Source organism: Orcinus orca, chromosome 8 (genome assembly GCF_937001465.1).
Source record: "Orcinus orca chromosome 8, mOrcOrc1.1, whole genome shotgun sequence".
In the NCBI taxonomy this organism is placed as follows: domain Eukaryota; kingdom Metazoa; phylum Chordata; class Mammalia; order Artiodactyla; family Delphinidae; genus Orcinus; species Orcinus orca.
In genome coordinates, this window is record NC_064566.1 from 53,962,235 (window position 1) to 53,986,286 (window position 24,052).

The following is a 24,052-nucleotide window of genomic DNA, read 5'->3' on the forward strand; positions in this document are numbered from 1 at the left end:
TGCGATGACTCAGGCCCAGCTACCGTGCACTGTGTCCAGCTGGTCCCCTAAGAAACATTCCTCTCTTTTGTTGTCAAACTCTGGAAGCACAGGCTGCTCCCACAGCAGTCCCCACCCCCGGTTTGGGCTACCCCCAGGGGCAGCTCCCACCGTCCTCTCGTCTTCAGGCTTTTCCATCTGAGAGGTGGGCTCAGGCTCTGTGTCCTCTCAGCTCCAGGGAAGCCCCGGTGGCCAGGCTTGAGCCTTGTGCGATGAAGCACAGCACTTGGACAACTCCCTCCATGGCAAGTCTCAGTCCCTTTCCTCCTCTCCCAGGTCGGAGTGAGTCTGGAGGCAGGTGATGGGGTGATGATATCTTAATCTCTGCCTGAGTCCTGCTGGGTTGTGTCTGGTGCTGCTTCTTTTTTTTGTTGTTTTTTGCTGTACGCGGGCCTCTCACTGTTGTGGCCTCTCCCGTTGCGGAGCACAGGCTCCGGACGCACAGGCTCAGCGGCCATGGCTCACGGGCCCAGCCGCTCCGCGGCACGTGGGATCTTCCCGGACCGGGGCACGAACCTGTGTCCCCTGCATCGGCAGGCGGACTCTCAACCACTGCGCCACCAGGGAAGCCCTGGTGCTGCTTTTGAGGTTCTGGGGGGACAGCAGCAATTCTCAGACAGGAAAGGCCCATTTAGCATACAATTACACATAACTAGTATGTTATTTTAACAAAACTGGGATCTTTCTTACACATGTTGTATAATCTGCTTTTCCACTTCACACTATGTTTTGAGCATCTTTTCATGTCAGTAAGCACACCTCTACATTCACACCCTTTTAAATGACTGATCAGCATTCCCTTGTATGGAGGTATTGTAATTTACTATACTGAACCCTGATTGTCGGCTGTTTCAGGTTGTTTCTAATTTTAGGTTATTACTAACAATGCTACGATTGTCTATTTACATGCAGCTGATGGTGCTTTAGCTGCAGGGTCCTCACTTGCTCAGAATCTTTCCACGTGCCCAGGAGAGCAGTCTGGCAATATTATATTCATGATTTTGTCTTCTTTTTGTAAGAAGCGACCTCTAAATTGGATGAGCTTCAGGCCCCACAAAAGCTGGATGTGCCCTTGGCTATGATAAACAACCTCACAGTCGTTTTTCTTTGGCTACGTCTAGAAGTGTAGCCAGAATTGCTGGGTTGAAGCAAATGCGCATATTTAAGATTCCTGGAACATATTGCCAAGTAGCCCTCCAGAAACACTGATCTAATTTACACCCCATCCCTGCCCTGGCCAAGATACCCAAGCATGTGTTGATTTCTATGGGATCGTAGCTCCCTGTTACTGTGGCTTGGTTGTAGCTGCCATTAGCATTTTCTCCCCAAAGCAGGGGTCTTGACCTGAGATCCATGAGACACAAGGGTAGAATTCCTGGGGCTGTGAACCTGGATGAGAAAAATTTACATCTTTCTTTTCATCATTAGCATTTAGTTGAAGTGTAATAGCTCTTTCCATCATGAATGTGGGCCACAAATCCCTGAAGCATTACTAGGACCTGTGACGTTAGCAGTTCCACTACCAACAGAAATCAGAGATGTTTTCATGTCTTGTTACAGCTGTTGAAGGTCTCTCAAAATATCGTTCATGCTCAACAGTGCTTCAAAATAACAGTAATTATTAGATCTGCAACTAGGTTTTGGTATTTAACGTGTTAATTAAAAAACATGTATTACCCAATTACAATTATTTTTTAATATTTTGAAAACTGCATTCAGTAGGATTGATTTCCTTTGTAATCATGCATTTTTGTTTTGTTTTATGAATTAAAAGACGTTATTCTGAAAAGGGGTCCACAGGCTCATCAGACTGCCAAAGGGTTCGCGCACAATCGAGGTCAGAACACTTGCTGTGTGGGACTCTTGACTCGCATGTTCTTGAAACTTGTGCATGATACAAAAGGAAAGGAATTAAACTTTCATGACTGCTGCCTGGAGCCAGGCTCTGTGTCAGGTGCTGGGGTACAGAGGGGGCAGGATGGCCCCCTGCCCTTGAGGAGCTCACAGTCTAGGTGGGAGATGCAATTTCACAGCTCCTGCCACTCACTGTCCTGTGGGCTGGGGATTCAGGTTCTCAGCTTTTCCAGGATTTTAAGAAAATCATATGTCCATATTTATATATGGTCCCATATAAAACAACTCTTTCAATTTTTTAGATGTTGGCAACCAATCCAGATTTTTATAAACCACTGTGTGGGCCAAATAAAGCATGACTGAGGGCTAAATCTGGCCCACAGGCCACCAGTTTTCAACCTTTGCTCTAGGAGGAGAACAGAATTCCAGTTAGGGTGGAAAAAATTCATTCTGTGGAACAAAGCAGCAAGGATTGAGCCCCCATACACACCTCCACTCTGCTCCTGCAAACCAGAGAGAAAAGGAATTGGAGCCCTGGTCTTGGGAAGAGAAAACATGTGAGAAGGAGCTCTGTGGTGGGCAATGTAGGTGGGGCGGGATCCCTGCAACCTGGCTGCAGTCCAGGTGAGGAGAGGCCTGGCCGGAGGCAGATGATACTGTGGTGAGGGCATCAAGGGAGCTATGGGAACAATGCGGTCAATTAGGTGATTGTATACCCAGAAAACGCAAGAGCCTCTAGCAGAGAAACAAAAACCAAAAACAAATGTAAAAACAAAACAAACAACAATTAAAAAAAAAAACCTATTTGAATTAAGACAATTGATAAGGTTATTGGCTATAAGATAAATATACAGGGGCTTCCCTTGTGGTGCAGTGGTTGAGAGTCTGTCTGCCGATGCAGGGGACGCGGGTTTGTGCCCCGGTCCGGGAAGATCCCACATGCCGTGGAGCGGCTGGGCCCGTGAGCCATGGCCGCTGAGCCTGCGTGTCCGGAGCCTGTGCTCCGCAACGGGAGAGGCCACGACAGTGAGAGGCCCGCGTACCGAAAAAAAAAAAAAAAAGCAAGATGCAGGAAACCATATATTATATGATCCCATTTTTATAAAACAGTGATACATGCATAAGTTTATTTGCATATAATTTAAATGTATCTGTCAATGGTGACTTGATTATGGAGAAAATATACAGAAGGTTAGACAGGAGAACGTTAGTAAGCTACCTAGGGTGAAAGAATATGGTTGGTGCAAGCTGACATGGGTGGCTCAGGAATGGCAGAGAGAACAAAGCCCACGTCACCGCCCCACCCCAAATAAAGCAGGGGCCTTTGGAACTTGACTTTCTTACCCTGTAGCCTAGCCAGTCCCTCACCCCCACAATGCTTGACTCCTGGCACCCATCCCTTGGCCATCCCTCCCCACCACCCCTTATGGGTGGCCTTCCATATTTTTCTCCATGATTCTAGAATGGGACAGCCAAGGCACTGAGGGCAGGGGAAGGCCAGGAGGGTCCCAGGGTAGGGGGACCTTTCAATGCATGAGAATGGACCTCAGGGTCTAAAGTGCAGCTCTTGCAAATTCATGGGAGTGAGGGGAAGAGGCTAGAAGGAATATTAATTCACTCACTCATCTTAAGTCCTCCTTCAGTCTCAGCTTACAGATTCCATCATCAGAGAGGACTTCTCTGAGTCTGCCCATTTCATTCTGTCTCCCTATTATTTTCTCTCATAATACTCATCAAAGTTTGCCATTTTGTCTTTATTCTTGTGTGTGTGTGTGTGTGTGTGTGTGTGTGTGTGTGTGCGCGCGCGCGTGCGCGCGCACGCACCTGCGCACAGTCATGTATCTAATGCCTATTCCCCTCCCCGCCAAATAAACAGCACCACCAGCACCACCAGAGGAGGGAGCTTGTATGTACAGCACAGTATGTCAGTTGAATTCAATAATTTCCTATTATCCTCTTTTTCATTGACTCACTCTTTTATTCATTTATTCCCTTATTCATTCCAGAAACGTGCTCTTGGCCAGTGACTTTTCCCCTGATCTGAGTCTTCCACTTTCTAGGGTGGCTTTCTGGGGGGAGGTGGGAGTGGGAACGTGACTGCATGATTCTGGGAATGCATCCACAACCTGGGAGAGCTGGGTGAGTCTGAAGCTCTCCAGGGAAGGAGGGAAGATTCCAAAAAGCTAGAGGGTCAGAGCGAAAGGTGCTGGGGGATCAGAGAGGACAGAGTTGGGAGTGACAGGGTGAAGGATGCAAAGGGAGACTCTTCTTTGCCCCCACCCTCACATCCTCCCACTGCCCAGCTTTGGCTCTGGCAGTCTGCTCTGTCTGGAAGAGGCTCTCCCCATCTCCACATGCTGAAATGCTACCCTTCCCTGCAGGGCCAGCCCAGATGTCCTCGAGGTCTCCTCTGAATCCTCCAGCTGGAAGGGCCGCTCCCTGCTGCAAACAAACTCCCAGAACACAAAGTCTGGACCTCCCTCGTGGCGCTGACCACTTCCTGCTTGGGCTGTAGTGTGGCCCCTCCCTCCGCCCAATAGGCAGAGGCTCTGCCTGCCTGTTCCCAGGGATCCCGCAGGGCCCAGGGCCCAGCGTCAAGCAGATGCTCAAGCCTAACATGTGAACAGCACTGCGTGTTTGGGGGGGTGCAGTGATTATGACCCCATTTCACAGATGGGGAAATGGAGGCACAGACCAGGGGCACGACTTGCTCCCAAAGCAAAGCGGCAGCACAGCCTAGACTCAGCCCTGCATTTCTGGTCCCAGAGGCAGGGCTCTTTCCAGGGCAGCTTGGTGGGAGGTGGGAGTAGGGTGGGGTGGGGTGGGAGCTGGGTCCTGAGAACCAGCAGGCCAGAGAAATTTGGAGTTCGAATGGCCAAGTTCAGGGAAAGCACAGCTGGGGAGGAGCCAAGGTATTTATTATGCTTGGTTTCCAGCTCCAAACAGAGCTGATGGATGGAGCTGCTCCAGTTCCTATAAACAGCTCGGGCCTCCCTCCCCTCCACCCCTCCACGTTCTCAGCACCACAGCTCCAACTCATCCCAGTGAGAGTGGGGTGGGGGAGAGATGACCAAGGCAGGAGAAGGAGAAGAGAAGAGGGGTTGGAGGGAGAGAGGAGGATGAAGAAGAGAAAGGGTCCTAGAGGCAAGAGGAACTGAGGGGAATGAGAGTGGTGAGAGAAGATTCCTGTTCCCCTGGGCAGCCCACACCCTGCAGTCCCTCTGTGTCCTCTACGTTCCTGGGGTCTGTCTGAGAAGTTTATCACCCATTCTTGGTCTGAGGGCTGATGTTAATCCCCACAAGTGTTTAGGTCCTGGAGGGCAGGGCCATCCATTCAGGAAACCTTTTCTGAACTTGCCTCTGTGTTGGCTCGGGCCCAGGGGACACAGAAGGGTCTCTGGGTAAGACCTCCTTCCAGGAGCTCCCGGTCTGGTGGTGGATCAGGCAGACATCCCAGTGTTGTGGCCCCGGGCAGCCCAGGGCTGATGGCAGCTGGAGGAGGGAAATCAGGGCAGTCTCCCCAGAGGAGGTGATGCAGGTAAGCATTGAAAAAGGAGGAGTTTGGCAGGGGGGTCAGGGTAGGTGAGACATTTCAAGTAGAAGAGGTGGGAGAGAGCCAGAATTGGGAGGGTCAGGAAGCAGTGCTGCCTAATGGTTAAGATTGCTGGCTCCAGAGAGGAGCAGGGCAAACCTGGGCTCAAGTCTCAGCCCTAGCACTTGACAGCTGTGGCATCTTGAGTCTCAGTTTCTCTAAAGTGAGGATGATAATAATAGAAATCTCTCCAAAGAGTGTTAGAATTATATACGACCGTGTACATCAAGTATTCAGCGCAGGGCCCACCCGGAAGTGCTCTGTCAGCTCTGAATAGGAGGTGGGAGGTGGCCAGAGAGAGATGAGGATGGAGGGCCGCAGGGACCCGGACTTGCAGGGCCTCTGAGCTGCTAAACAACAGGGGCACAGAAAGCAGACTCTGGATCCTGGATCCTGGGGGATTGTGCCAGCACAGGGACCTGACTGGGGGAGGCATCTGGTGGGCCAGGGATGCCGGCTTCCTCTCCTCCTACCCGGCCTGCGAGCCCGGCTCTTGCTGGGCCGGGTCCTCGTGGATTGAGCGAGCCAGGTGACCTGACACCCCAGTCTGTCTGTGACAGGGGCTGTGCAAGGGCATCCTCTCGCCCTGGAACTTGCCGGATGCTCCGATGGCCTAGTTGGCAGCTGTGTCCACGTTCGGCTGAAAACAGGAATTTCTGCCTTGCTGGGGTCTTGGTCAGGTGAGCAAAAAATCCCCTGTTTGCCAGGAAAAGGGGTTAGGGGCCTGGTGGGCTCCCAGGTTCCCAGAGTCCTGGGTTGAGCTCAGCCCATGCTACTGCCCTCCTGCAGGCCTTCGGGCAGCACCTACTGTGTGCCAGGGCATTGCATCACATACCCTCTCACCGCCTAGCCCCATCCATGAAATAGGCATTTCAGTTTTTCCTTTGGAGAGTAGGAGCTGGGAGCAGCGACTGGGAGCTGAGAGGTCACAGCCAGGGAGGAAGCTGGGCTGGAGAAATCTCCAGGACACTTGCGGATGGGGGAGGCGGAGCTGGAGCCTGTGGGAGAGGAGGTGGAGAAGAGAAGGTTGGCACCTGCAAAGGGGGTGATGTCTGGGTGTCAGGCAGCTGAGAACGGGAGGCGGGGCCGCATGAAGACAAGCACAAGGGGCTGCAAAGTGGGAGACCAGGGGGACCACTCCCTGCCCTCTAGACTCTACCTCAGCCCGTTGCCTGACTCCCACCCCCACCCCAGGTGAGGTGGCTCTTGTCCCCTTCCCCAGAGCCCACAGCCCACACCCTCACCCTCCAACCCCCTTCTGCGAACCACGCATGCTCTTCTTCTGGCCCCTCTTGGTTCTTCCAAGTTCAACCTTGAACTGCAGCCTGGCCGCTCACTCTCAATCCTCCAGCCCCTGGGAGACCTTTAACTCTCTAGCTGGGGAGGCCTCCGGTGTCAGGGTATCGGGGCTGGACGCTCAGGAGAGGCTGGGGCTGGAGACAGAAATGTGGGCATTGTCAGAGCGATGGGGTGGCTACGTGAGGGCGATGGCATTCCTGAGAGAAGCGTCCTGCTGATCGCCATTCTGATGATGAGCGTGGAGCAGAGCCTGAGAGGAAGGCACCTGGGGTCCTAGATGTCGGAAGAGTGTGCCGAGGGGGAGGTGTGGGTGATGGGGGGATAGAGGTGAGGGGCCCCGCAGCTTGGTGACCTCAGCTGGGGGGGGAAGGGGGACAGCTGGAGGCAGCCTGGGATGGGTTAGGATGGAGGGGAGGGAGAGGAAGCTACTTTCCCTAGAAGTTTACCCACGAAGTAGGGAAGGAAAGGGGAAAGTGGCTTAAGGGTCTCCTTACTGTTCGTAAGATGGGCAAGACTTGAGCACAGCTGAAGTCTGAGAGGAAGAAGCAAACAGAGAGGAAAGGCTGAAGGAGAGGAAAGAGAGAAAATGGAGCTGCAGAGGAGGGAAAGGCGCTCAGCGGCTCCTGCTGGAAGTCACTTTTCTCAGTGGTGGGTGGGGAGTGGGGTTTGCTGAGTGTGAGGGGACAGAGGTGTGGCAGGGACACGATGGGGGCTGAGGCACCCAGGTCCAGGACGGTGATGACCCAGAGCCTCCGTCTCCCACCCAGCGGGCCTCAGCCTGTCTCCCCAGGGGTTTGCCATGAGGCTTCAACGGCTGGAAGGGAAGTAGAGGAGGGCAGGGTTCAAGTGGACGCAATGATTACCCGCAGCAAGGAGGAGGCCGGCAGGCTGCACTGTTTCTCCAAAATCAGTTTTTAATACATTCACGTGGGTTACACAAAGAGCTGGCCCCGAGGCCTGGGTTGTAGCCTGGGTCCTGGGGAGTGAGAGCAGCATTGTGTAGTGTTCTCAAAGATCAGGCGTGGAGGGGCCCACACCTTGCCCTCCAGGCCTGAGGAAGAGTGTTTGTGTGCAGTGAGCACCTGTGGTCATGATCCCAAACAGAAATGGACCCGCCGGCTGCCCCACTTGCCACCAGGGCCCCGGGCTGGGGCCAAGCCACCAGGCTCTAGCCCCGGCTCTGCCGTTGACTCCCTGAGTCCTCGACCCGCTCTGGGCCTCAGTTTTCTCATCTGTAAAATGGGGTGGAGAGAGGGGCATTTTCATCATCTCACACTTTACCGAGCACCATCGTGAGCCTGAGTGTGGGCCAAGCACAGGTAAGAGGGTGAAGACAATGACACAGGGTCCCGGGATTAATCCCAGGGCTTCCTTTCTTCCCAGACGGCCCATGATTTCATGGGTATGAGAAACAGGGGGTTATATCTGGATGGGATTTTTTTTTTTTTTTTTTTGCGGTATGCGGACCTCTCACTGCTATGGCCTCTCCCTTTGCAGAGCACAGGCTCCAGACGCGCAGGCTCAGCGGCCATGGCCCACGGGCCCAGCCGCTCCGCAGCATGTGGGATCTTCCCAGACCAGGGCACGAACCCGCATCCCCTGCATCGGCAGGCGGACTCTCAACCCCTGCGCCACCAGGGAAGCCCCTGGATGGGATTTTTCTATCCATTTTTCTAGGGGAAAAAAAAGTCCCTGCATGATGAGGACTAGTAAGCGAGTTTGGAGCCAGCATCACCTTGTGATGTGACAGCTGAGAGAGAAGGAAACCATTCAGGTCTAACCACCAAGCCCCGCCCCCCACCCCCTCAATGAGGTCTGAATCCACCTTGTTTCACAGGCGCTGCCACTGACCTGTGCAGCTCTGAGCAAGTCCCATTCTCTTCCTCAGTCTTAGCCTCCGTACCTGTGCAACAGGGAGGTTGGACTCAATGGTTTCAAAGTCCAGGCTATGCTCAAAGGAGGGAGAGGGAAGGAGGGCACGCAAGAGCAAGAAGAGAAAAAGGAGAGCCCGCCTAGTCTGCAAATGAGGGAAGAAGGGAAAATGAGGCACAGAAGGAGGAGAGGGCCTGCGGCTGCCCATCTTCCTTCTGCCCGCCTGGGAGAGAGGAGGGAGAGGAGCGGGTGGGTGTGCACGGCACAGGACGCTCCCGGGCCTTGTTCCTGTCCGCCTAACAGCCTGCAGCCCCTGCAGTGGCCAAGCTCAGGCTCTGGACTCAGGAGGATGTGAGTCTGGAGCTCAGTTCCGGCATTTCTTAGCTGGAGGTCCCTGGAGGGAGACTTTTGGGGCCTCTTGTAAAATGGGATAAAATATGAACCTCAGAGGGTTGTCATAAAGAGGCAGATGCAGGCTTGGGTTTGTCACCACTGCCAAGTGTGGTGCCGAACGGAACCAGACACCTAAGGTTCTCACTCCTGGCTCAGCAGCCAGGGTGAGGCTGGGATGGAGCAGGGCGGCCTGGGCAGGGAGTAGCGGGGCTAGGGCAGTATCTTGGCCGGTGTGTCCAACACGAGAGTGCCAGGTAGGGAGAGAGCGTGCCCGGAGCAGGAAACGGAATGGTCCAGTGCTGGGCTGGAGCCCAGGGAGACCGCCTCTTAACCAGGCCCTGCTGGAGCTGCCGCAGCCCGCCTAATAGCACTGGATCCAAGCCTTAGGGGGCTCCAGCTCTCTTCCGGTCACAAGCTTTTTATGTTCCAGAGAAGCTGGAAGTCATCATCAGAAGATGTGACGAACAGTCTGCTTGGACACCTCTCAGACAAATCCTCGTGGTCGGCATTGCCTCTCTCTTACCCTGGCCCAGCAGGGGCAGGACCATCCACACTCAGCCAGCTGGGGCTGCAGCTTTGGGGCCCTGGCTTCCACGCTCTGTGTGGTCACTGCAACCACCTCCCCACCCAGACTGGGCGATGCTGAGGGCAGGGATGCGTCTCATTCCCTGGCGTCCCCCGTGCCCAGGGCAGGGTGTGGCACAAAACAGACGCCTGGTGAAGATGTGTTGATCCGATGGGTCAACCTTACACTCTGTCACTCCTGCAAGCTGCCCATCTTCCAGCTTCCACAGCTGGACCACACGTGCGCCCTGTGAAGTGAGTCACCTACTGATGCAGCAGGAATACAGGGAAAGGAGCCCTGGGCTGAGACTGAGAGACCAGGGTTCTTGGATCCTGGCTCACTGGGTAATAATCTTGGGTCAGTCCCCACCCTTCTTCGTGCCTCTGGCTCCCCCACTGACCTGGCAGGGTCCCCCGACAGAGCTGGTCTGTAGCCCGCAGCCTCTCTAGGCTTTGTACTGCTGGTTGAACTTCTGCCGGCGGACACAGCAGCAGGCGGCCAGCGTGGTGAGGAGGATGGCACACACCAGGGCGAAGGTGAGGATGATGATGAGGTTGACGTTCTTGAGCCCCCCCTTCTCACAGTCCTCAGGACGCACGTGACTCAGGGACACCTCCTCCTGGGAGCCGAAGCGGCAGATCAGGTCCTGGGTGGCGTCCACGTCCACACGGCCCTGGTGCAGCTGGGCCGCCAGCCAGCCGTTGCCGCAGCAGCTGAGGGGGTTCCCCTGCAGGTAGAGGCGCCGCAGGCTGGTCTCCAGGCCGCCCATGGCGCTGCCCGGCAGGAGGCTGAAGCTGTTGTTCCTTAGGTCCAGCACCTCCAAGGACACGGCCTGCGTCCAGGTAGGCAGGCGGCTCAGGCGGTTCTCTGCCAGGTTGAGCCGCTTGAGGCAGCTGAAGCAGGGCAGGTCCACCTGCAGGACGGCCAGCCCGTTGCCCTGCAAGGCCAGCACCTCCAGGGAGCCCTCCAGGCCCGCCAAGGCCCCTGTGGCCACATCCAGCCCAGGGTTGGCGGAGAGGTCCAGCTCGGTCAGCGGAGTGTGGAGGAAGGCACCTGCCCGGAGCGTCTCCATCTCATTGTCCGCCAGGTTCAGGACGCGGAGGGAGGAGACGCCAGAGAAGGCCACACAGCCCGCGGGCCCAGGCTCACCTGGGCCCCCGCAGGGGCTGACCCGGTTCCCCTGCAGGTTGAGCCTCTGCAGGCTGGCCAGGCCGGCGAAGGTGTACGGGGGCAGGTCCCGCAGGGCGTTGTCCTGTAGGAGCAGCGTCTGCAGAGACCCCAGGACCCTGGCACCCAGCTCCAGCGTCTCCAGCGCATTGTGGCTCATGTCCAGGAGTGCGAGGCAAGGCAGGGAGCCCACGCGCCGGGCCTCAAAGGCCCGCAAGCAGTTCCGGCTGAGGTTCAGGAAGCGCAGGGAAGTCAGGTGCTCAAGAAAGCCCTCGGGGACGAGCTCAATCTCATTGTAGCTCAGATCCAGATTCAAGAGCTGAGAGAGGGGCTGGGTGCTGGCGTTGCGGCCGGGGTTAGAGAAGGGCAAGGCAGACCAGCCCTCGGAAGGCGCGTGAAGGCCCTCGCCGCCCTGGGGCGGCCCCGCAGGGAGGCGGATGAGGTTGTTAGACACGTTCAGGTAGATGAGTCTCGGAAGTGCGGCCAGGTCGGGGAAGTGGAGCAGTTTGTTCTCCCGCAGGTCAAGCCAGGCGAGCTGATACTGGGCCCGGGGCTCCGGGGCCGTCTGAAAGGCCTCAATACTGTTGCAGCTCAGGTCTAGGACCCGCAGCTGCTGGAGGCTGAAGTCGGAGATGCAGGTGAGGGAGTTCCTGGAGAGGTTGAGGTGTGCCAGGTGGGGCAGGGCCTCGAAGGCTCCGTCCTCGATGTCCATCAGCACGTTGCTGTGAAGGTCCAGCCGCTCGAGCGCGGGCGTGCCCCAGAAGGTGTGGCGGCCCAGGCGCGTCAGGCTGTTCTCCGCCAGCGAGAGGCTGCGCAGGGCGGGCGCCTCCGCCAGCAGCCGCTCCGCCAGGCCACTGTACAGGCTGTTGCCAGACAGGTCCAGGGACGTCAGGTGTGGCAGGGGACCCAGACCCCCAGTGCTCAGCGCCGTGCCCACCGCCAGGCGGTTGTGGGCCAGGTTGAGGTGCTCCAGGTGGGGCAGGGCCTGGAAGACCCCTGGCTGGAGGAAGTTAATCTCGTTGGCGCTCAGGTCCAGGTGAAGAAGCGCTGTGTAGAAGCCCAGGGGCGAGGCCAGGATGCTCCGCAGCTGGTTCCCAGACAGGTCGAGGACCTCAATGTCCCGTGGGAGCACCGAGGGGACCTGGAGTAGGCCAAGGCCCCGGCACAAGACTTCCTTGTCCACCTGGGGAGGCGGAGGGCAGGGAGAGCAGCGGGCATTAGTGGGTGCTGTAGGAGGGGCAAGCAGACACGTGCCTCTAGGAAGTATGACTGGAGCCGCCACCAGGCCTGGCCAGGCCTCTCCTCTGTCCTCCCAGCGTGCTCGCCGTCCTCCCCCCCAGCCTAATCACCCCATGTCTGCATTACCCCTACTCTGCTCCCTGTCTCCGGTACCCAGTACGGTGGTGCTGGCATCAGGGAGGGACTCAAGGAAGCTTTGATTGGTAGACAGACAGAGAGATGATAGACAGATAGAAGGAAAAATGCACTAACAAAATACTCTATACTGATTATTATCCCATTTTAGAGGACACTAAGCCATGTATCACCGAGAGTGCCCCAGAGCCAGTGAGGAGCGGGGCCAGCTGGGACCCAGGCCTCCTGGTTCCACATCCCAGTTTCTTTCCATGGACCCAGAGAGTTAAACTTACCCAGCTGATGTTCTACTAGAAACCACTTTGGGAGAAATGTTTCCAAAAGGGGAAAATGCTATTTGCACTCCTGTCATCGGTGTTAATTTTGGTCTCTCACCCTCAGATCTCATTCAAGCCCTCACTCCACGGGGCAGAGCTTGGGTCCCAGAGCCTGCCTTCCTTGCTGACACTCACCAGATGACCTCGTTCTGCTGCTGCCCCCACCCCCACCAGTGGCTTCACTTTGCATGGTCCAGTCCAGATGGGCCCCTGGAGATGGGGTAGGGGGCAGGAAAAGATGACCAGAGTCTCAACCCACATTCTTTGATGACAAGACTGATTTTGCTGTGTCACATTACCACTCTGGTTTCTTATCCAGAATGTAACTCATCCTTCCCCAGCACCCATTCAGCATTTTATATTTTATTTCGCATTTTCAGACCCCTGATCTCACTGGATCTTCACAATAGCCTGCCCGTCAAATCTGATCACCCCTCTTTAAGAAACCCAAGGTTAGAGAGGGGAAGGGAGGCCCCAGAATCATCCAGCTGGTGAGGAACAGAGCTGGCTTTTGAACCCCAGTCTCTTAACAACCAAAGACCCCACTTTTGTCCCTCCATCACATGTGCCTTCAGGGGTCAGAAATCTTTCCATGGAAATGCAATCTCCCTCTGTCTTTTCCCACACACCAGGAACCCCAGCCTTTCCCAGCGAAGGCTCTGGCTTCCATAACCACCAAGCTCAGGCCCACTCCGCCCTGGCCTCTCTGTCTCCACTGACCCCTTTCCGCCAGCCAAATGCATGGCAACTGTTCAAAAACTCCACTCTGACCGTGCTGCCCTCGGCTTAAACCCCTTCCGGGCAAAGTCCAGCACCCTCAGCAGAGTTCAAGGCTGCCTGTGGCCCCTGCTGACCTGTCCCCTCTCCTCCCAACCCACTCCAGCCCAGCCCACACCTGCCCACTGCCCACTGTGCCCTCCCACACCCACCTCTGGGCCTCCTCCTTGCTGTTCCCTGTACTGGTTATGTTCTTCCCAACCAGATCAGCATGGTGAACTCTGTGTGCTGAGCTCCAAGGTCTCCTCCACCTGGAAGCCTTCCCTGACTGCCGGGCAGGTCGGGGCCTCCTCTGGGCTCTCACAGCCCCTGTGCTTCCTCTCTCATAGCTTTGGCCCCCTGAATTGTGACTGTTTGTGTGCAGACCTGCTAGACAGTAAGTTCAGGGCAAACAGGGTTTGACTGAGTGACTACTGTGGACCTGGGCCATAGAAAGTGCTCAGTATATCTTTCAGTGAATGAAAGAGTCACAGACATCATCAGCTTAGTAAAAGTCTGAGGGATTGACTGAATCACCTTTCTGAAAGGAAAAGAAAAGAGATGATGAATATATTCAGACTAGAGTCAAAGACCGTCAGAGCAAAAAGGGTCCAGCCCACCCACTGCCCAGATGGGGAGACTGAGCCTAAAGATGGCAGTGACCTGCACGAGCTCACAGCGAGTCAGTGGCTGAGCCGACAGGGCAGGAACACCAGCCTGGGTGTTCCCCAGCTGGCCCAGCTCTCAGCTTCCTCCCAAGAGCTCCAAGGTGAAGCGGGGGGCGGGTGGGGGGAGAGGAACGGACTGCCCTCCATCAGGCAGTGCGACTCTTCCAGCTCCATGCGGCTTCCGACTCCACGGTACTGCCCTACTCAGAGGCCCGAGGACACCCCTGCAGCTGGGCACCCATGCAAACTGGAATCCCACCCCGGCCACCCTGCCAGACCTGCTTGGCTCCATGCCCCTTCCTCCCTCACAACCGTCTCTGCCAGCTGGGGCCACTGGGCACAGCCTCCCTATCCGTATCCTCAGCTCCGCAAACCATCCTGATTAAAGAAGAAACAGCAAAATGAACACAAACACAGTGTGTGTTGGGGGATGGGGCTTAACCCACCTGCAAGCCCACACCCCGTTTCACCCCAGAGGCAATACTCAAAGGCTCCTTGGGGTACCAGCTCCTGAGAGCTGAGGCGGGACTCAAAGCTAGCCAAGTCCAGCACCTAATCCTGCTTTCTGCCCAGTGCCCAGGACCCCTGTCACAGAGGCCCAGAGGGACTGCTACAAGGCACACAGCAGGGCTGCCCAGCTCTCCAGTCCAGTCTAGGAAGGAGCTTGAAGGCGTGGGCAGCTCTCAGAACCCCATTTGTCGGGTACCCACCGCTCCCTGAGCTCCAAGCTGAGTGACTTATTTGGAGAGGGGTCTTGGGGGCATCAGCCCTTAATCAAGTTCGGAGCTTCCCCGATGACCCCCTGTCTACTCTCTGGTATGCCAGGACTCCGCTGTCCAGCTTTTTTCTTTTTTTTTTTTTTTTAGAGGGAAGAGGGTGTCACTCATCACCATTTTACCACCTGCACATAGAAGGGAAGCAGGGTAGGGAGAGTTACCCGGCAGTGGACAGCATGAGCTCGGGAGAGATGGGTTCGAATCTTGGCTCTGTTACCTCCTATCAGTATGACCTTGTGGGTCACATCTCTTCTCCCAGCCTTGGCTTCCTCGGCTGAAAAGAAGCGTTTTCTCTCATAAAATGAGAGAAAGCCCTTAGCGTGGAGCAGGCCCCTTGTTAGCCCTCGGCACGTGGCAATTCGTTTTTACTATTTTAAAAAGCATCAAAACCGCTTCCATGGGAGTTCAGAAATTGCTTTCCTGCCTGTTACCTCATTTGCCCCAAATCCAAAGCCCACCCAGTTCCCCTCTGCCTGTTGGGTGGCCCAGACCCTTTATCTCTCTGAGTCTATTGCCCCAGGTGGATGTGGGGCTGCATTTGGTGACGTCTGAGGCCTTCTCTGCCTGTTATTCTGGGTGCTGGGAATCCCAGAAGGGCTCCAAGGAGTAAGAAGTGAGGTGGCAACAGCAGGACACTGCAAACCCCAGGGAAGGGGCACAGGGCCCTGGCTGCCATCTCATCCAGCCTCCAAGAGCAGCTGTCCATCTTGTGCCGTAAGCTTCCAGTCCCAGGGCCAGGTGGGGCCACTGGAGGGCCGGTCCCTTCCCCAGCACAAGCTCTGGTCTTGACTTCAATGATTGCCCGGCCTTACGAGTGGACCTAGAGGGTTCCTTTTCTCTGTACCCCACAGGGTCACAGTAACCTCAGGGCTAGTCTCCCTGACTCCTGGCAGGAAAATGGAACAAAGTGAATCAAACCTGGTCGCTGCCCTTGAGAAGCTCTTGGTCTGGTAGCTGAGACAGGTGTGGACCATTCAGCAACTACCCTATGCACTCAATATTGAGATGGAAGGAAGCTTAGGGCTGTGGGGGCCCCAAAAGGGATCAAACAGAACCAGGTCGGCCTGGAAGGGGTCAGGGAAAGCTTCCTGGAGAAGGCAGCATTTGACTCCGGCACTAATAAGTGAGAGGCATCACAGCAGAGATGTGGCAGATGGGCTCGAGTTAAGGAGCCCAGTTAGGAAAGGGGATTCGTCCCCCGAAGGGGCCTAGCACAGAAGAGCCTTTCCCAGATGCCCACTCTAAATTCCCCACACATATACCTATGCCTCGTCAGCCAGCTAGACCCACTGCCCTGTGGGGGCAGCTTGAAGGGATAGAGTCCAATATTGGCCCTAGTTGAATGACCTTGGACGAGTTACCTAACTTCTCCAAGCCTCAGTTTCCAACTCTATAAAATTGGAGTAATGGTACTTACCCAGCAGGATTAACAGTAAACAAGGCATTTAAGCATTCTAGTAGGTACTCATTAAATGCAAGGTTTAAAGGCATTAAATGCATTCCCCTTCCTTTTCTGACCCCTCTAGCCTCTGGCTTCTGGGACTGGGGCAGTAGGACACCCCCAGGCAGGGGGTAGGGGGAGACAGGGAGTTCTCCCTGCCAAGGCAGAGCTTCTTACCTTCTTACAGGGCACCTTGTCTCGGTGTTGGGAGGTAGCCAGGCCCAGGGTCAGCACGGCCAGGAGCAGCAGGATCCGGTGGCTCATGGCTCTGCACAGGGCAGGAGGAAAGGGGAAGGCTGTAAGACCACAGGCTCCTTCCCACCGCTCCTTCCTGTCTGTACCTGCCCTCAGGGAACCCCAGACCGCAGCTGTAGCTGGACCAAAGGTGCTGTGAATGGGGCACCTTGTGAAGGAGATGGGAAAAAGGGCTGCAGCCCATCACAAAGGGCCTTCAGTGCCAGGCCAAGGAACTAGGCCATTACCCTGGACAAAAGTTTTTAAGCAGTGGGTGACATGGTCAGGTTTGGGTTTCAAAAGACCCTACCTGGAAGACAGCCTGGAGGAAGTGAGCAGGAGGGAGAGGGACCCTAAGGGCTGCCCTGGCCAAGCTCAGGGCTGGGGTGGGGTGAGGTGGGGAGCTAGGCCTCTGACTCCAGTTCCACCCAGGCCACAAGCAGGTCCCCCCATCCTAGCTCTTCAAGCCCCAAACGGAATTCCTCAACCCCCCCACCCGCAGACCTTTATTTTGCCCTTTCTCTTTTGATTTTCTGGTTGTCGAGTCCCTGCCATTGTTTGAAGGTTGGGCCTGGAGCCTTGACAGGAAGCCCCGCCAGGAGGCCTGCCCTGCCCCCAGCACTGCGGGCTGTGGACTTCCCCAGGAACAGGCTGCCAGGACCTTAACTTTCACTGAAGCCACCGCCCACGCAGTGGGACACCCAGGCATGCTGGGCCAGCCCTTCTCTCTATGAGCAGCGGGGCTGGGGTTGAGGGGGACCACAAAGCCCTCAGGAGGGTCACATTCCAGTGCTGCTAGGGGCTCATTCACTGAGAACCTGGGCCAAGTGCTAGGAATACACAGCTCAATCCATCAATTTCATTCATTCATTCATTCATTCACTCACACCTTTACTGAATGCCTCCTCTTGTCTGGTTCTGTCCTGGGAACTGGGGACACAAATAAAGGCACAGAAGAGACCATAATACATACAAAACATTAACAAGGAGAGACACATAATGCCCTCCAAGAGCACTGGACCCAGTCACCCACACCAGACTGCTCCCTCTGTCTCCTCCACTGACCTGCTCTGTGACTTTGTACAAGTCACTTCACCTCTCTGAGCCTCCGTTTCCTCTTCTGAGGCTAATGCCAACCTTGAAGTTTTGTTAAAGATCAAATGAGACATATTCTATGCCACTTACAGAGCCCTCATTATGCACCAGGCACTCTTCTTGACGCTATACATGTATGAACTCATTTAATCTTTCCAATAATTCAACGACTTGGTTCCATGATCACCATTCTTACTGTGCATGCAGGAAAACTGAGGCTCAGAGAAATTAAGCAACATGCCCAAGGTCACACAGCTAACAAGGGGCAGGCCCAGGAAGTCGGGCTCCTGGGTCTGTGCCCTTAACCTCTACACTATAAGGTCTCCTGCAGGTAATCAATAAATAAGTGCTGAATTGTGACTCTGAGGGGTGTTTTGGAAGAGGCATTTATAGAACCTTTAATGGCTGAGTCTTTACTGTTAGAACCCATAAACATCCTTGCTATGAATTTTAAATGAAGGTGGGTGCTCTGAGGTCCTTTCTGGTTCCAACAGGCAAAGGCCCGAGCCGAGCCGTGTCTTTTAAGCCCTGTTCCCTGGGTTCTCCCGGGGCCATGGACCCCCTGCCCCACAGATGTCCTCCTCTCACCTGCATTACAGGTTGGGTTTTCACAGGAAATTTGGTTCTGCTGTTTAAAAAGCAGAACATCACCACCCTTTTGAATGCTAGGGTACTCAGAACTGAGTGGAAACCCCTCAGCGGGGCTTCGAGGCCCTTGGGGAGTGCTCCCTGCCCAGCCAGCTCTTCTCTCCAGCTTCATTTCTCACTGTCCCTTCTCCCACTCTGTGTTCTGGAAGCCTCATACTTCCTTCAGTTCTCTGAGCATCTTTTCACTGCCCCAAACCCTCACTTCCTCCCCTCTCTTGTGCTGAATACCTCTTCATCCTTTGGGTCTCAGCCTAGATGTCACCTCCTCCAAGAAGCCTTCTCTGGTTTCCCAAGTCTGGGCTATATATTGGCATTGAGCACTTCATCACTCCGTGGTTCCCTCCCCTTTACCAACACCCCCCCCCCCCCCCCCGCCGCACCACCACCACCATGGGAAGTGCCCCCAGGGCAGAGGGGCCTCACTCTCCTCTGGGAACCATCTTACACTGTGCAGGCTGGGGAAGGCGCTGAGAATTGACATGAGGCGCCTCGGTGACATGGTGACGCTGGTGAGAGCAGTTTTTCTCCTGGACTCTCCCTTCACCTCCCTGCCACACTCCTTCCCCCCATCAGCAGGTTCTGTCTGCTTTCCCTAAAACACAGACTCTGGATCTGCCTACCTCCCTCCTCCATCACTGCCACAGACTGAGGCACCACCACGACCCTGGGCCTCGACCCCAGCAACAACCTGACCTCTTTTAGTCTGTCCTAAGCATGGCAGCATGAGTGACGTCTTTCATGAATCTCACTGCTTGAAAACCTCCCATAAAATCGAAGCTTATACAATCTCCTCTCTGACTCCATCTACCATGTGCTCTTCCCTCACCAAATTCTAGCTTTCTCACCATCCCTCAAACACAGCAAGTGCATTCTTGCCTCAGGGCCTTTGCCCTTGCTGCTCCCTCCACCTGGAATGCTCTTGCCCAGATCTGCACGTGTTTTATTGTTTTCCTCTCATTGATCATTTCCCGATCATTTATTTCTTATTCTATGAGAACAGGGATCTATTAAGCGGTGCTCACTAAAAGTCTACTGAACAAACAGCAAAGTGAGGGGTAGCAGTCCACGGCAAAGGGCTGAGCAGTGAGTGCGAGGTGAGGATAAGGAAGGACCTGGATTAGTTCTGAACCTGAGGGCACTGCTGCCCAAAGGGGCACTCGTTTCCCCCTGCCCTGCCTGCCAAATTCCACTCTATCCCTGAGGTGAGCATCTGAGCCTCCAGGAGGGCCCCTCCCTGCAGCACGTGGAACTCCACCCTGCCATCTAACAGAAAGGGGCCCCTCGGCAGTGGACACCCTTGAGCAGTGCCCTAGACACAGTGTGGAGAATTTGAGAGTTACTCGCTCTCAAGAGGGAGGATTGGGATAATTGAGACCCAGTCTCCCATCCAGACTCTACTGCCCACCAGCCCTGCTCCCTGGGGCAAGTCCCTTAAGCTTTCAGGGTCTCAGTGTCCCATCTGTAGGGCAAGCAGCCTGGTTCCTGTTTTGCCACTGTTTGACCCCAATGGTTGTGATGACCAAGCTGAGAATGGCTGTGAAGTCACCCTAGACACATATTGTCTTTCCCAGCTGGGACAAACCCACAGGGCTGAGCAGCCCAGGCGAGGTAAGGAGTGCTGAAGAGGGAGGCCCCAGGCCAGCAGACAAGTGGCCTAGGCAAGAGGACGCAGGACACATCTTAGGACACCGACTGGGGGGAGAAGTGCCAAAGAATATGCGTGTGTGTGCGTGTGTGCACGCGCACAATGTGGGGAGGGAGAGAGAGAGAGAGAGAGAGAGAGAGAAAGGGGGCGGAGGGCAACACCTACTACCATAATAAGCCCACCCCTAGTGTTTAAGGATGTTAGATACTCTTCTAAGCACTTGACCTATATCATTTCATTTAATTCTCACAACAAGCCAGTGAAGCAGTTACTATAATTTCCATTGTACAGATGAGAACACTGAGGCTCAGAAAGGTGAAGTGACTTACCCCATAGTTACCCAGCTCATAAGTGTTTTGGGATTTAGCCCCAGGTCTGTATGACCCAAATGCTGTGTTTTCTCCAGCACGTGCTGAGCTGCTGGCCCCCTATAGAGTTTGTCCATGAGGAAAATAAGGCTCAGAGAGGTGACTTACTCAAAGTCACACAGGCAGTAAATGGCAGAATCAGGATCAGAATCCAGCCTGTCTGCCTCCAAAGCAAATGTTTCCACAACACCAGGCCAAGATCTCCCTCTCTAACCCCCTCCAACCAACCCCCAACCCCAGCAGACAGGCTCACAGTGCTGGGCTCTAGGGTGCTCCTCTCCCTCCTCTCGGCCTGGATCACTGGCAGAGTGGGGTCCTGGGAGAGCTGCTGTGGACGTTCCCAGCCAGCAGTGAATCACTAAGGGCAAGCCCCATTCTGGAGACATGTGCATCCCACGGGGGAATTAGACCTTAACCCAAAGGAATGTGGCTGTGATGGCGGAATTTCAGGCAGCTGAGGGTGGGGGTGGGGGTCCCTCACGTCTTACCACCCATGAAGAAGGCTGGCTGCGGAGCTCCTTGGAGGGAGGTGGGTGCCACCCCCCCCATCCCCGCCCCTAGAGATGGGCAGGCTATCTGGTGCGGTGGGATGGGAAGGCTCACGCCCGGCCAGGGTCAGAGGGCAGTAGCAGACCAGATTCAAATCCCGGATTGCCCTTGACTAGCTGTGTGTTCCCTGCTCAAGTGCTGGCCTTTTAGCGCTTGTTTTCCCATCTGTCAAATGGGAACGCCTGCCTCGCCCTTCGCGGGAAAGATCCGCTGAGCTAGGAGCCTTGGAGACTTCTGGAGTCAACCCTGGCTCCACGCGCAAAGCAGGGGGCGGTGGCGGGAGGGGACTGTTGAAGTTCCGCGTCTCGATGGACTAGTCCCAGCCCAGCTCCGCGCCGGGTGCTCGAGAGGGGCGCGGGACCGCCGGTTCCCCGAGGGGGCCGGCCAGCCTCGCCCGCTGGGCGGCTCCTACCTGGCTCAGCGCGGCCGCCGCTCCTCTCCCGGGCAGCCCCGGCACATTTTGCGCAAACCTGCCCTCCCCGTCCCACCCCGCGCCAGACCCCGGGGTCACGGCCCGAGGAGGCGCACGGCCGCTTCACCGCCCCACGGGAACCGGACCCGCGAGAGGGCAGCTCGGGCTCCAATTTAAATACCTCTCCCGCCGACCCGCCCCACCACGCCCCCCCCTCGGCCCAGCCGCGGGGTCCTAGCGCCGGGCCGGCACGCCCCCGTGTGACTCGGTTTATCCGGAACCCGCGAGGGGGTGAAGCTTTTTCTTGACGCTGAAACCCGGACTGGGAAGGGGCGGGTCGAAGTGGGCGGGATGAAAGGGCGGGGATGGAGAGGGGTCGCTAAGGAAGCGCTGTGCCAGCCAGGCCGCCCCGGGCCGCCGCACGTGCAGTTCGTGGCCCCGCGGGGTCCAGGGCGGCGGGTGGCTCTAGCAGCCGCGGGTCCGCAGAGGAAATCCGGCCTGGCCCCGATTTCCCCCGCTGTCGGCGCCGCCGCACTTAGCCGGGGAAACAGGAGAGGTGACACGGCGGGGCTGAACGCGGAAGGAAATGACCCTTCGCTGGCCCTGGGGTGGCCACAGAGGGGGTTCCCCACACCGAAGCCGTCCCATCTGGTGAGTCCAGGCAGGTCACTTCTCCTCTCTAGACTGTGCTCTAGTGTCCAGACTCTTCCTCCTTCATCATCTCCTGGGCCCTTAAGCAGCCCTGTGAAAAGGTCCCATCAAACCCCCCCAGAATTCAGGTGGAGAAACAAGCTGTGGATGGGGTCATCGAGTATAAATAAAAATCACTTGTCTGGGACTAGTAAGGTCCCCATTTATATTTAGGGAAACCGAGTCTCAGAGAGGTTAAATAGCCTATCCAAAGTCACACAGAATATAAGAGAGGGATTTCCGCCAAGTCTGTCCACAAAGCTAAGCCCCGCCCAAACCGGCTGCACTTTTCCAGCACTATGTTAGTCAGGTTGTCTTTGAGTGCTGTGCAAAAAGTAGCACGGTGGTATTGTTGTCTTTTACGTGGAAGGTTGAGGCGCATCTTCCCCAAAGCCACGTCCTCTTCTAGATGCCTTGGCCCTGCCAGGTCACAGCTACCCTGCCCTGCCCTGCTGGGTGTGGACCTGAGGAAGGGGAGCCTAGGAGAGGAGGGTCACAGCTGTCCTTCAGGCCCCGGTTCCAAGGGTAGAAGAGAATTCCTCCTCCAAAATGTTTCTCTTCCGTGATGGTCACCAGCCCTGAGAGTAGTACAGCATGTCCCATTTTACCGGTGGGAAGGTGACCGCCCAAAGCTTTGTGGTAAATCAAGGTGAAGCCAGACTTAGAAGCTGGGTTCCCTGAATTCTGTATAGATGGCAGCGGCATTTCCTTCCTCCCATCTGGCTTACTGTGGGGACAGGCCTGGGGAGATGGGGACAGCTCAGAGAAGACAATCTGTGACAGCTAGGAGGGCAGGGTGGGGGTGGGGCAGGGCCTAACCTAAACTCAGAGGAGGAGATCAGGGAAAGCTTTCCTAAGGAGGGACCTGAGCTGCTATGAGGGCATAGGTAGGAAAGGTCACAGGACCTGGGAAGGGTGTCCACACCTTCCTCTCCCTCCCAGCCACCGGGAACCTCAGATCTATGCTGAGGGAGGGCCCAGCTGATCATCGCAACGCCCTCTCCCCACCTCGCCGGCTTTAGTCCTCATCTGGTCAAATGGAACCTCAGTTTCCCCATCTGTAAAATGGGAAAGATAGTAGCTTCTTCTCGGGTTGGTGCCAAAACTAAGAATAACGGACTTAGCCTGGGGCCTGTACCCAGTGGGTGTTAGGCAACTTCTGGCTGTCTTTATTGTGGCGATTAATGATGCCTCTGCCACACCCTGTGGGCTTCCTTTTCCAGATCCTTGTCGAAGGGGCCAAATGTCCAGGAAGTGCTTCGCAGCAGCCCTGCAGCATGGGCAGAACATGGCTGAGTTGGACTCAGACAATTCCTGGGCTCTCCCACCTGACCTGCTCCCCCCACATCCAGCGCCACCTCACCCTTCTCTGAGGTGCTGCGGGCAGAAACCGCTGGGCTGGCGCAGAGCTCTGGCTGGGGCTGGGGTAGGGCGGGGCTGGGGCTATGGCGGGCTCGGGGGAGAGCGACCTGCCTCCCACACACCCCCAAACGCTGCAGTTGTGGTTAGTCAGTTCACAGGGGTCCACTTCACTCAGTGCCTGGATGGGGCTCCCCAAGAGTTGGAGACAGATGGGCAACCAAGCGTGCCTACCCGCTGCAGATGCCTCTTGGGACTGGGGGCTGAAATCGGGAACCCCACGTGCTCAACGCCCCTTCCTTCACCTTTTCACTTCTTCAGCGTTCGTGTTGCTGTGGGACTTTTGGCAGTTTGCTTGATCTTTCTGACCTCAGTTTGCTGATCTGCAAAGTGAGACTAATAATAACACCTGATGTTCTGGCTTGTTGTGAAGCCCAAATTGCAGCAACGTGTGTAAATCCCTGGTCGGGGGCCTGGCCTGTGGTCCTTGCCCAGGAAACATGACCTCCCTTCCCTGGCAGGTCCCGGAATCAAAACATACAGGACCTACCCTTGTGGAGCTCCCAGACCAGATGGGAGGCAGATGAGAACATAGGAAGATGGAGTCCAGAAAACTCAAAGGCCAAGTCTGGGAGCCGGAGCTGGATATGAAGGGGGAGGAGAGGTGAGAACTGAGCAGGGTTGGACTTGCCTGGTAGCCATGTGGAGGGTGGCTTTCTTTTAAAGGCCACCAAGGCCAACTTTCCATCCAATGTTGCTTAGCGCCTGCTCGCACCCCTCCAGCACTGGGGCGTCCTCCTGGACAGCTCATCAATGGGGGGCTCATCTTCACTGTGTTGGTATTTTTGCGGAAACGCTTCTGTACCCTCATGCATCTGTCAGTGAAGATAGGAGACACATCTTTTCCTGTGTCTTCAGGACTACCATTCTGAGATGAGA

The 24,052-nt window shown here is 55.8% G+C and overlaps 1 protein-coding gene across 7 annotated transcripts; it reads right to left on the reverse strand.

Annotated features, from left to right (window-relative positions):
• Nucleotides 1–425: 425 nt before the first annotated feature.
• LRRC32 (leucine rich repeat containing 32) lies at nucleotides 426–21,430 on the reverse strand. 7 transcript variants are annotated; one of them, XR_004476823.2, is made up of 4 exons: nucleotides 16,291–18,413; nucleotides 10,015–11,964; nucleotides 8,636–8,687; nucleotides 7,679–8,016 (listed from the first exon to the last, which is right to left on the reverse strand). XR_004476823.2 is itself a non-coding variant. In XM_033405769.2 (4 exons), exons 3-4 carry the CDS (start codon nucleotides 16,375–16,377, stop codon nucleotides 10,060–10,062), a joined length of 1,992 nt encoding a protein of 663 aa, XP_033261660.2. In that variant the 5' UTR covers nucleotides 16,378–16,381; nucleotides 17,237–17,277; nucleotides 21,065–21,430; the 3' UTR covers nucleotides 7,679–10,059. The 7 variants fall into 7 exon arrangements, 5 of the variants coding, with proteins under 5 accessions (XP_049569357.1, XP_033261660.2, XP_049569355.1 ...); XM_033405769.2 differs by adding an exon at nucleotides 21,065–21,430 and having other exon boundaries at nucleotides 7,679–11,964; nucleotides 16,291–16,381; nucleotides 17,237–17,277; XM_049713400.1 differs by lacking the exons at nucleotides 7,679–8,016; nucleotides 8,636–8,687 and adding an exon at nucleotides 426–6,483.
• Between the last annotated feature and the right edge of the window lie 2,622 nt (nucleotides 21,431–24,052).